Consider the following 13,459-nt stretch of genomic DNA (forward strand, 5'->3'; position numbering starts at 1 on the left):
GAAATCCCCATTTTGCCTCAAACCAGAGCCCCAGTTTTTGTATCGACAAAGATAAAGGAATTTTGGGCTTTAGCATAACCTCAAATCCAAGCTTGCATTTTTAGGTCGCTCTGTGTGCTGTTCCAGTTTCTCTAAACGGGTCATTATGCAAGATCTTGTCGGATAAACATCATCTGAAACCCCCTCCCCTCTGCACTTTTTGTTTTTGTAAAGGTTGGGTACGCTTTAAAAAAAAAAAAGAAAACTAGCTTGAACAACCTTACAGGAAATCAGAAAATTGTTTGATGAAGCCCCCAATTGGCCATTGACTACATTTTCAAAAACTGCGATTCTTACAGCCTAGCTGCCACAACTAGTCATGGCAAGGCTCGTTTTTGGAGTTGTTTTCTTTTTTACAACCTTTTTTCCCAAACTGAAACTGAAATTGGATTTGACAGCGTCTGTTATTGGATAACATTTGCTGCCTTGTCCTGCTCGATTGGATTTGGGGAAGTTTACAGTTCAGCAATTCCAGCCAAGCTTGTTAGTTCATCCTAAAAGTATTTTTTTCTGTCTTGGCGTTCGTAAGCTAAACAGTTTTCATCTTACACTTCCGTACACTTTCCATTCTTGAGAAGTAAAAAAATCAAAATGAACTCAGTAAGTACTCAGCCTCAGTTCTTTAGTGTGGCATTATGTCTGAGCCACTGAGTGATTTAAAGGACAGGTTCACCCAAAAATTAAAAAAAAAAAAATGTAGTCATTATTATCTGTTCACCTTCAACCTGATTGAAAAAGTCAGGTTTCATATTCCACCAACCATTTCTGGAGCTGCACAGCAAAACAAAGTTGTAGCATTCTCCTGAACAGGGGACTTGTTTGTCTTCATACAGCTTGTCTGTCTGATGTAATCTGCAGCTCCAGAAGCCTTGAGACCCAAAGATGTATTTGAAAAGACGTCATTTACTCTATTTTTAAAGCCAAAATCTTCACTGTCGCTGCTCAGCTAAAGGCCATATAGCGCATCTTGCCTGACATGTCGAATGTGTAAATAACTTCTTTTCAAATCAATCAATGGGAAGTAGATTAACCAGCGCAGTTGTTTGGAGCGTATTATATCTATTTTCGGTCGTTCTCCTTGAACATTATAGATCAAGTCCACAGGAGAATGCTACACCGCTGTTTTGCCATGTGGCTTCAGAAATGTTTTGGGGGACTGTGCAACTTCACCTGACTTTCCATCTGCATGAGGGTGAATAGAAAATGACAGAATTTTCATTTTTGGGTGATTATATTCCTTTACAGGGTTCAGTTCTAGTATTACTACAGTTCTAGTATTACTACAGATTGCGCCTAATATAATCGTCTGCATAATCCTCACAGCTGACAAAAACAACATTTTGTCGAGCGCATCTCTGTCGCTGCATTTCACATCTTCCTTGGCAGTAATAGTTGTTTTGGTCTGAAGTGTTTTTGCACAAGTTCGCTTTGAAAGGATCGCTGTGGGATTTGTTGTGCCCTCTTCCCTTTTCTCACCATGACCACATTTGCACTTATTCTCTGGGGCCGGAAATGATTGGCTTGGATAGTTGACATCCGAGACTTCCTCTCTTCCCTCTCCTCTCCCCACCTCCTCTAAACGTTTCTAGCTCTTTATTTCTTCTCGTGTCATCTCCTAAGTGCGACTGTCCCCTCGGCTCCCGGAGCAGCTTCCCTCTCCGCCAGGATCCTTCTCTGAATTGGCGCACTTGAAAATTCCCCCATGCATCTAAATGCAATCACTCTGTTCTCCCAAGCGTCTAGAGGATCTGGCTGTTCCTCTGGTGGCTTTGAATATGTGTCCGCGGTCACTTTTTTAGGTGTGGAGAGGACATCTGGGAGCTCATATTCACAGATGCGTGGTGTGATTCAGAGCTGAGCTTGAGCTTTGTGTTCACAAGCTCTGCTGTTCATATCCAAAGTAATGTACATTTTGCCCCACAGATAACCCCAGCTGTTTATACAAAATCTAAAATCAATTATCTTCATTAGATTTGAACAAAGAGGTCCACACTTTGGTTATCAGCTCTGAAGCTCCCCTTCCTCCCTCTTTGTTCATATCAAAGCTGTGGGAGGAACATGACGTTGTGAAGACTTCTGATCTTTGCTTTATTACCGGCCGTGGACGTCTTTAGCTATTTAAGTCGCTAGGTAGCTGAGCATGCAGTATGAGTCACGGGCAGAACAAGAGGGACTGCCGCTGGTTCCTCCTCCTCCATACGTCAATTATACACAGATTTGCCTTCAGCTCGCTCATTAATTACACTGTATTTCTCCCCAGATGTGGCAAGGAGCATTTAAAATCTATTATGAAGCGGGCGTCGTACGAAGAAGTCACCGTGACTCACTTCATACAAGACGTAATGATGTGGTTGAAATTTTAAAAGTCAAATGCTGAGCTAAGATGAGTGGATTAAAGGAGCAGGTCAACGTTTCACCCGAATCTGCCGCTAGCAGCCTGTTAGCATAAATACTGATTACATGGGGAAACAGCTAGCCTGGCTCTGTCAAGAAATAGTCACCTTGTAGTTTTTATATAGTGTAGTTGCTGTTATGTGTTTTTTGTTTACATGCGCAGGGATAACAGATGGAAATTAGCCGCTAGCTACCTCTGGCGCATTTTTTAACTATGCGCTGTCTCTGTAAAACAAGTATGAAAATGATAAAATATATGTATGGAATAAACAAATAGGAACATAATGTATAAATTTGGATTAGGGTTTATAGTTTTATAGGTTTATATTTTGCTGGCAGGCACCATTTTGTAACTTTACAGAGCAAGCCCTGAAGAACTTGGCATTTATCGTGTAGTAGCCCAACATGGTACAAACTCCTCGAATTAAATTAAGTGCTTGACATAAATTATGTAGTTTCCTGGACATAAATTAACTACATTAGTGAGGTTTAAGACTGCACTACACAAACAGTGATCTCTGTGGTGAAAGTCCTGTGCTTCTTCCATCCATCCACGGCTCCTCCCTATACTGAATTGTTGCTATTTATACTTCGCCTGACTTCCTCCTTTGCTGCCTAACAAGAAACCCAAATATGGGTCCTGGTAAGCCGCCTTCACAGTAAACCTATATGGCTGTTTTTTTCTGATGGGAGCAGGCTGAAGTAGACCTGCTGAAATGAACCGGAGCACTTGAGAATGTGCACAAAACTCACAGACACACATAAATAACAGCATGTGTGTTCACCTGGACAAACTAACACATCCCTCAGACACCCCGAGGTCGTGTCAGAATACTGGACCAAACAACCTGACAGCACTAAAATAAATCCCAGGCGATGTCACCCTGCGGCTGCATGTACCTTGTCACTGGCATTAGCATCACTGTCAGCCCAACACGCCATACAAATGTAAGGTAAGTCCACACAGCTCCGGGCTCGCTGAATCTGTTCTAAGCTGAGGCATCTATTCATGAGACTGTGCGTCACTCACCTGGTGCCACCCTGAAGTGAAAGAGAGCCAGGAGACTTTGCTGTGTCCTGAAACGGCTCACCTCTTATCTAACTTTAACATTAAACCACAAAATTGCATTTTGTGTTTATTTATCAAAGTCAGCAGAAACTGAATCCAAGCAAAGAATTATGTTTGTGGAACCCATCTGTTATTCAGTGTGTGCAGTCAGCGAGCCAGAAAAAAAAAAAAAAACACGGATCACTTAATGTCGTCGTTGAACATATGCTTAGATGTTGTGAGGTCCAAATAAACGTCTCCCTGTTTTGTCTCTAGACAGGGCCCGGTGAAGCCAGAGGTTCTGTCCATCCAGTGGTCGGGCCGTCGCTCCAACCGGCGGCTCCAGAGGAACAGCAGCCTCTCTCCCAACAACCCTCTCCTCAGTCTTGTCAACTCAGGTGGCTCTATACGTTCCGCTGTGTAACTCAGCGGTACTGTGTTGTGTTGCATTATGTCGCAGGGCGTCCTGTTGTGTTCCACAGCGCTCCACTCCTGAGTTATGTTGTCTCGTTGCTGCCGGAGCAGAGTCAATCGTGTCTCCACAGGCCAGAGAGTCGAGCACAGGAGGGGAGGAGAGGTCCTGTGGGTGTGAACTTTTTAATTTTTTTGTTTCTAGTAGAATTAGTTATCAAAACGTTCCCATCAGAGTTGTAGCTGTGACATAACAAGTTCTAAAGCCTTGCAGACGAAACTATTAAATGCCTTAAAATAACCTTGATGTGGACATAAATCACCTTTACATTAATTTTGCCTCTTGTTCATATAATTCATGAATTGTCTTTTTATTCACACCACAGCCATATTTCTCCAGGCCCGGCCCGGATTTTTGTAAATATTCACCCATTGTTTGCACACAGTCGGTTTCCCATTAGCCCTCCATTATGACACCGGCTGCAGTTGCTAGGAGATTTGTGACACAACAGCCGAGCCTCTATAAACTTCGATTACGGGCCTCAAAGCTTTTCCTATTGATTGCCGTGGCCGTGTGTTGCATTACATGAAAGGAATGTCTTCTGGTACACCGCCACTATTTTAGTGTATTCGGTTCAAACCGTCAGTGTGTTTAAAATACAGTCGATGAATGCAGCACCTTTCATCCCTTCACCTTTGTTGTTTTCTCTCTCTCTCTCTCTCTCTCTCTCTCTGTCTGAAATCCATCCTCTCTGTGTGTCACCACCAGGTGTTTACGAGGAGGACGGCCAGTGGATTGTTCAGGTCAACAGGCTGCAGAAGCTTATTGATCGTCTGGAGCAAAAGGTGACTTTCACCCTTCCCGTATACTTTTCCCCCCCATTTTCCTCCCGCTCCCGTGATTTTTCTGTCTCACATCTCACTCCTCTCTCCATCTCTTCCATCTGGTCTTTACATCGCTCGCCCAGATTAACCGCAAATCACTGGGAGTGGGCTCACGCCAATATCAACAAATCACCTCAGCTAAACAACACCCTCCCACGTACAAACGCATGCACATATGTACAGTGTACGGGAGATGTGGGCCCCGCGCAGACTGTCACAGCTGCTATCTGCACGTGTTGAACGTAGCATGAAATCAGTTGGGAACATATGCTGCAGCTTGGTTTTGAACTTGAACATGAACCTTTGTATTGTATCTTTGTATTTACTCATTTCTATATTACATACAGTAATTCTATAGAAACCAAACCAAATGTACTGTTTATTACCTTTATATAATTATAATTATAGTTTTCTTTTCTAATTCCTGTTATTATTATTATCATTATCCTTCCTATTATTCTCTTTCCTTTAAGCAAACTTATTTTCATATATAATAACTGAGGGTTGTTGATGTGTTTAAAGTTTTGACCTTGTTTCTTTGAATTAGCTTTTTGGATTCTTTACTCCACTGACCCACATAAATGTGGCTCCCAATCGATCCAGATGAAATCTAGGGGGTCATGAGATGATTAATGAATCTAATATTCGGCGAATTTGACCTCTTTATGGCTCTGAAATGTTTTCATATTAATACAAGCTAATAATCACACTAGACACATGCGGCAAGTGTCGCAACTTGGGATTGCTTTGATTTTAAGCAGAGACAGACAGCTCTCCCAGCACCAAGCATTTTCAATTGGTATTATTGTCGCTGTCACAATGACAACTACCAGCAACACGGGACATAATGTGAGTTATTATTGTAATTATTTTTGTCTTTGATGGAGATGTGAAAGCATGACAAAAAATGGAGCAAGTCTGCCTGCCTGACTTGATCGCCAATCAGCCCTCATTTTCCTGGGAGATTTTTTTCTGGCTGATGGACAAAATGCACAGTGAAAACGAGGTTTATGAAGAAGCAATTAATACACAGATGGTATCATTATTCTCTAGCCATTACATTGTGCAATCAACATTTACTTTGTAATGATATGTTAAAGCAAAAAAACAGTTGAACAAGCCAAACGGTTTGGAAACCATGTCAGAAAACAATAGACGTTAAATGCAGTTAACTGATAACTATGGGAAAATATAGTCAGTGCAGCCCAGACAATGGGGTGCAAATCCATGCATGCGCGCTGCTGACTGAGCAGAGAGTGACATTATCGGGGCGTCACGTGTACGTCTGTGTTCTCGTCCTGCAGGAGATTCGTCTGGAGCCCGTCGAGGAGGAGGTCTTGGAGAGCAAATCGGTGAGTTTCGATCGACTTCTCCGCTGTTTTTGCTGCGCTGACCGCCCTCTGTCACTCTGTTCTCAACTCTGGTGGCGTACGACTGAAGGGGAGGCCACGCTGATAATAACCACTCAGTGGTTGTCATAGCAACAGCAGGGAGGTAACCTGACCGAGATGTGTCACCGTCTTCCTTTTTTACTGTCTGTCTTCATCTCTTACGCTTCCTGTTTACATGCTCAGTATTTAGTTTTTTACGACAAGGCGTGTTGTTGATAAGGGAGCAGACTCGGAGGTATGACTTGTAATTATCCCTGTGGAAAGTATTTATGAAATATATCATATTACTTGACACACATGCTTTATTGTCAGTTGGCTAAAGTATATATGCACAGTGTGAATACCATAATAACAGGGCACACATTTGCTTTCTCTACCCATGTGTATAAACCAGCCGACAGAGTAAATGTCCTCCAGGCTTGTGTTGTGTTCTTGTGTTAGGTGATTTTTTTTTTTTTTTTTTACTTCATGCACAGTACGCAGGTGTTTAACCTCAGCGTCCACATGGCAGAGCGAAGGGGAAACTGCTATTTCCGGCCGAGCTTTATGTCGCTCATTTCATGGCTGAAGAACTCTCTGTAGCTGACGAGTGACTCAGTGACAATCACAGCAGAGCAACACAAACACTCACAGGAGGATTTCTCTTCTTCACTGGAAGAGCAGGGAGAATATAGTGTTCCAATATAGTTTAGATAGTAGTAGATGGAAGTTTTCTTTTTGGAAAGATTGTTTACAGCATTTGATTCCAAGGTCCAGATTTTAAAACCAGTTATTACCAGTGTTATTATTTTGAAAAATGTTTCACTAATTAGACATTTTAAGCCTCCTTGCTTATATATTTTTGAGGACAGACAGATGTGTTTGATTGAACAGCTAAAAATGATTTGAGGTTCCTGCTTTTTAAATAAAAAAGGAAATGTTAAATGATAAAAATGAACATGTGATGTTGGTCAGCACATGTGGAAATTCATCTCATGTGATTTCACCTAAAGCCACATGTGATTTTTCACAGCGAAAAAACATGTGAAATCAACACATAGAGACGCTATTCCCAAGTTTTTATAAATATGTTCCAGATAACAGAGTCATTATAATGCTCATTGGTCACTGGTATGATTATAACATGGCACATGCATCAGCCTAAACGCTGGCATGTGATATATCACATGTAAGAATCACACTAGTGAGTAAAGTCAGTGTAATATTTCAGCAACTGTATCTTCTCCATAATACATTTCCAGAGTTGTTTTCGTTATCATCTTCTTTTTTATCTATTTTGTTTAACTTCTTTTAACAAGGTTAGTCCCATTGAGATCTACGATCCCTTATATCAGGGAAGATCTTGCCAAGATAGCAGGATAAAAAAAGTCATAGACAACAACACAGCAATAAACAACAGGGAAACACAGAGCACAGAAGATATATACAAAGATATCGAATGACTTGAAATACCTACGTACAGTCCATTACCAATGGATTCAATCACCAGCTATAGAATCAGACAGAAAGCCATTGCAAGTGAGGGGAGCAGAGCACTCTGTACACTTGAACTGACAGTCAAATCATACCTGTTGATCTCAGACTATTACTACACTCAGAGCTCTTTTCAATCAAAGTGCAAATGTGAGATTGGGGGTTTACCCAGGATGGCTTCATAAATAAACAAGCATCAGTGATTGAGCCTATAAACGGTCAGAGATGGCCACCAGGCCTCTTGGGTAAAGAGTATGATTAGGATCTTGATAGTTCTTTTACTTATTTTGTCTCAAAATAAAAGTCAGAAAATGGTGCAAAAGCCCTGAGAGGACAGCTTAAAATGTCTTTTCCAGCCAAAAACCGATAAGATTCAGTTTAAAATTATTTTAAACAGAGAAAGAAAAACAGCAAGTCTTCACATAAGAGAAGATTTTATTCATTTATAATCATTCATTTCACTCGCATGCGTATTTTTAAGTGTGTACCAGCGGTGTCATAGCACTGCAGTACGAATGAAGCCATGCATATGAATATTACATGTCTCCGTCATGTCTCATCACCCACTCGATGCAGATGCGTCAGTGTGTGTCTACGTGTGTGTGTTTGAATTAATCAATATGTAATTGGGAATGAATGCGCCGCTGACAGAAAACCAGTCATGACCCGGGACACGAGGCGAGATGTGCGATGGTGTGACTGTGTTATGTGTGCGCGTTTACATGCGTGAGTGCCCGTGTCTCCTTGTGTGTGTGTGTGTGTGTGTGTCTGTCTGTCTGTCTGTCTGTTTGTCTGTATGTGTGTTTGAGTGCGTCTCTCCTAAATTAGCTGAGGGAGAGTCCTGAGGTGTTTTAACAGTCGCACTCATTAACACACATACGCATGCACACACACACACACACACATACACACACACACACACACACACACACACACACACACACACACACACACACACACACATACCTCAGGCCAATGGGCACACCATTCAATTCCTGTTCATATCAGCCTCTCTTCCTCTGTCAACAGTTCCTCGTCAGCTGCAGGAAATGATTATCAGGCTTTCTATTATCAGGATTACACCGGGTATTCCTGTTTCTTGTTCCCTGCTGTTCACACCTTTATACAATAAACAGATGCTTTTTTTCTTCATCAGGTTCCGAAGTGTGAGAAAAAAAAAGGCTGAATGTAATCATGTTAATCATCAGTCATATTACAAAAGCCAACACACTGAGCCGACGTGAAGCCCCGCCAGGAGATCTCATCTCCAACCTCCGCCAGAGTTCACGGGAGGCAAAGTCTTCACTTGTTTTTGTCTTCACAGCACATCCTGATCGTCCAGAGGCAGCTCTCGGTGCTGGAGGAGGAGCTGGAGGAGTTTCGTTTGGCTCTCAGACAGTACATGGAGTGTGCCTGTGCCCAGACTGGATGTCTACAGTCAGTTCAGATCATTCTCTTTGTTCGTTTGTCTTCATTCTGTCCAACATTTAAAATCTTTCATTCGGAGGGGCATGAGAGTAAAAGAAGCATCCAAAAGAAAAGCAAAGACCAGTGCAGAAAATTAACATTTGACACTTACATAGTGTATTATTGTAATCAATTACATGTTCATCCTGGAAGCAGCGTCCCTCCTCTTTTGCTCCATAACTGAATGAACAAGCTTTTCTCAGAGGAAAATAAGATCCAAGAACACTGTTTGAAGATAGGAAGGTGGCAGGGTCCGCCAAAAATAAACAAGGCACAACAGTATGAAATCTTGTTGTCCTATTAGGTCAGTGTGTATGTTGAAGTAAATGTTTCAACACGGACAAGGTTGTTTGTTTTTTTTTACAAAGTTCCAAGTACGTGAAATGTGGCACTAATACACAAAGACTGATCAAGTAATGAAACACAGGTGAAGGAGAGGCGGGAAAAAGACAAAGACAGGAAGTGTAAAATGTAACATGACAAGGGGAGAGTGAACTCAGGAAAATAAAACAGGAAATGACTAAACTAAAACCCAAAGCCATGGCAGCGGGTCCTTTTGGCCAATCAGTGTGTATCATAACCTCACTGAGAAAGTTGGCTGAGATTATGCGCAGAGTTAAATTATTCATGCGGCTTTAAAATAGAAACATGGCCGTCAGTAAACCCGGGTCCTGTCAGAACTGAAGACATGCTCTGGCATTTGCGTTGTATCAGACTGCCGCACATCAGGTCAGGAGATGGCAGAGCATTTGCATCTTCACCAGCCAAAGACTTTTTTAAGCATCCGCTTTGTCACCCTTTGACACTTTGTGGCACAAAAATAGCTCTCACATCAACTGTCACTTTGGTTTCAGACAACTTCCGGCTGCCCGAAGGAAAACATGACATTTGTCTTCTCCGTCGTGACAGTTTCTGTAAATACTCGGTCGCGTTTAATGAGACCAAAAACTCAGAGACCAAAACACTATAATATAATCATAATTCGAGGACAAGATGCAGACAGAGAGGCAGGGCGGGGGGGGGGGGGCATGATGTAGAGCACCAATTAGCGATTGCATGACTTGTGCTCTGTCTTGTTTTGCATTTGGCAGCATCGCAGCTCAGCGGCTGGCAAATGAATCACGCTTCATTCTCTATGAATTCTGGGAGCACAACAACGTGTGGAAGAAGTAAGTGTTCGCATGCACCATATGCACCGTGACTAATGCAGCGTGGCCTGTTCAGCTAAACCCTAAATTATGTTTGTTGGGTAGCTTGATCTGAGTGAGAGAAGGTCTGCTTCACACTGTGATCAGTGACGATTTTCTCTATGAAGTTTGCTGAGTGTCGCTGTGACAGAGACCTCACTACGAGCAGAGATACAGAGAGGAACTTGTGGAAAATGAAGACTGTTTTACACTCAATTAAACCGAATTAGGTTTTAATTAGCCAAGTGTTAGCAGCAAATAGCCTCAGTACAGTGGTGTCTTGAAGTGAGTGGATCTTGTTGTTTCCTCCGCACAGTCACCTGCAGACCAACTACAGTAAGACCTTCCAGAGGGGGAATGTGGACTTCCTGGAGACCCCTGAGCTCGTCACCACCATGCTGGTTCCCGGTAAGAACATTCACTATAGCTCCTAGTCATGATTTATTAGCCCACATCTCTCAAACCATCGCATTTGATGAGGTCAGCAGAGTGATCTTTATAAAGAGTAAACGTCTTAGCCTCGGGTGCCTCATCAATCAAAAAGACAAACTATCCCCAAACAACTAGAACTTAATTTTTATCAATTCTAGTCGAATATGAATGTAAAATTTGTCAAAGTTGAGTATTCCAGCCTGTAGAGGTGATAGAACGTCTTGAAATACTGAAACAAAAAAAGAAAGTCTCAACACAAGAACCAACTTATTTAACTTAGGAAAACTTATAACCACATCTCACAATCCTCGTTATAATCTTAAGTTTATTGATTTGTTTAAAATCAGCTTTAAAGTTACAACTGAGATGTCATTGTCTTTTATTGTGCTGACATTTTGTGTTGTTTTCGGTTCATTTTTATTTTTTTATTTCAAATGTTATTATTGGTGGTGGTGTGTTTTTGTTGTCATTTCAGTTTTGTTTATTTTGTGGTCAAACTGGATGAATACTGGCTTAAGCGCTGAACATGTCATGTAGAATTACATTTAAATGTCAAAAAGGCCTCTCAGTCTTCCACTTTTGCCAAATAAAGTCAAACATTGTATGTATTCACTAATTTTCTATCCCTAATACTTTTGCCCACTGACATTTTTAGAATAGAATTAACTTAACCTTGTCTCACAAGCATCATTGCCCTCTTCACATTACCACACGAGCAGAGCAGAGGGAACGCTGAGTAAATTTGTCCAGTGTAGTGTGTGTGAGGAGAATGCCCTCAGTGTCGAACTGATTGGGGTTCTTTTCTGGGGCCCACTGAATCTTCTTTTATATCATTTTTGGTTTTATTTTCTCCGTCTCCTCCGCAGCCTCATGGTGGGTCCTCAACAACAACTGAAATTGGACGGGCACCCTTCACAGGTCGTTACTGACGGGTGCAGAGAGCAAACAACCGCCTGTCAACACATCAGGACACGCACATGCACACACACAGACAAAACACACCCACACACTCACCCACACACACTAACTCAACACAAACTCGTGAAGTCATGGTGATTAGTATCAATTTTATGACCTCCATGTTCCTTCATAGTTAGGTGGTAGCTGATATAGCCCACGTGTGCGTGTTTTATTCACACCCCTAGACGACGCTCTGACGTCCTAAAAGCAATGACCTCGTCAGACAGAGACCCATCTGATGATCTGACATCATCACTGTGTTTGACGTGACATCATCTTCAGCCCGGGGTGGATCAAGAGAGCTGAAGCGTGCGGTGAATGTGCTTGACACAGAGAGTGTATTTGTGTGTGTGCGTGTGTATGTGTGTGTGTTTGTGTGTGTGTGTGTGTGTGTGTGTGTGTGTGTGTGTGTGTGTGTGTGTGTGTGTGTGTGTGTGAAGGAGAGATAGAGAGAGATAGAGAGAGGGAGAGAGGAGGACAGATATAATTGTATCAATTGTAGCAGCTCTGGGGAGCTCATTAAACCATTATTCTGTTGTTTCTGTATTATTGTGTCAAACTGAGATAAAAATCTGTTGGTCATAAATAAAGACACTATATTGTTGTGTAAATCATGTGCGTATCTTTCACTCTTTTTGGACTGCCGTGGTTTGACTGGTGATTGGTTTGTTCTCATATTTGTCTGCCAGAAGGACGTCTCAAAGTTAACAATTTTTTGTTTTTTTAAAAATATGGAATTTGTGCCCTTAAAAGCACCAAATTTCAACATGACATTTCACAAAATGGTTGTCTTTTGACCTTTAGGGCAATTGTAGGTAAAAGACCATAGGACACACATGCACATGCACACACAAGCACACTATGAAAGACAGAGAGAGAGACTTCCACAGACTCATTTCACAAATGTTTGCCAATGTCACCACCCCTTGGACATGTACCAGTACTGCAGTTACAAAAGACCATATTACTGTGAAGTAAATCTGGCTTTTCAGTTGGTTGGTGTCATCACCTTGTTGTCGTGGCCTTTGGCCTTTGGGCCATGACAAAAAAATGGGAAAGGACAAGGAGTGCAAAATGATCCGATGCAATATATTTATCGATAAAGACAGGAAACTAAACAGTGAACGGTAAGATGGGATGTGTGTGTCAGTGGCATCAAACAGTGTTGATGTGGATGTGTGGAGATTATAGTGCAAAGCAATGCAAACAAACAATAATAAAGTTGGTGTCACAAAGGGAACCCTGGCATCCTAGTACCGAAGAAACAAAAATATTACTACAATTACTGAAAAGTACTAAAGGGGAAAATATGCAATCCTGAAGAAAAAGTATGCACTAGAAATGTACTCAAAAACAGCTTATAGTGAAAATATTGCCATTAAGCTTTTTTTTTTCTTTAAGAGTCAACTTGATGCTTTCTTTAATGTATGTATCATTGCTATAAATCAAGCAATCACAGTGAATCTGCATGACAACAACTAGATGAAAGATTTCAGGCCCTTCACACCATCACAGGTCGTTTCATTTGTTCTGGTCTGATGAGACATCAGGTCAGGTTGAAGTTCAGTGCACCTACAAAACACCGTGGACCGATCAGGATGATGACGAGGGTAATCGGGTCAATCGATCAGTCTCCATTTGTACAACGCCAAGTCGCAACAAGAGTCGTCTCATGAGACTTTCCTAATTGAGCAGGTCTAGAGCGTAACTCCTTCATTAAGGTTGTTGCAGACTCATTGTTTAAGACTCCCTTTTGTTTTAGGCTGATTTTC

General features: G+C 41.7%; 1 protein-coding gene across 1 annotated transcript in view; it reads left to right on the forward strand.

Annotated features, from left to right (window-relative positions):
• The window catches only part of necab1 (N-terminal EF-hand calcium binding protein 1), a 30,961-nt gene extending 18,660 nt beyond the window's left edge, over positions 1–12,301 (forward strand). The window contains exons 7-13 of the mRNA XM_037094188.1: positions 3,758–3,879; positions 4,662–4,738; positions 6,082–6,129; positions 8,966–9,078; positions 10,200–10,277; positions 10,612–10,703; positions 11,594–12,301. Of these exons, the coding sequence (XP_036950083.1) occupies positions 3,758–3,879; positions 4,662–4,738; positions 6,082–6,129; positions 8,966–9,078; positions 10,200–10,277; positions 10,612–10,703; positions 11,594–11,622 (559 nt within the window). The 3' untranslated portion in view covers positions 11,623–12,301. The remainder of the gene's footprint in view (positions 1–3,757; positions 3,880–4,661; positions 4,739–6,081; positions 6,130–8,965; positions 9,079–10,199; positions 10,278–10,611; positions 10,704–11,593) is intronic.
• Positions 12,302–13,459: the final 1,158 nt, after the last annotated feature.

The sequence above is a fragment of the Acanthopagrus latus genome, chromosome 3, assembly GCF_904848185.1.
Source record: "Acanthopagrus latus isolate v.2019 chromosome 3, fAcaLat1.1, whole genome shotgun sequence".
Taxonomy (NCBI): domain Eukaryota; kingdom Metazoa; phylum Chordata; class Actinopteri; order Spariformes; family Sparidae; genus Acanthopagrus; species Acanthopagrus latus.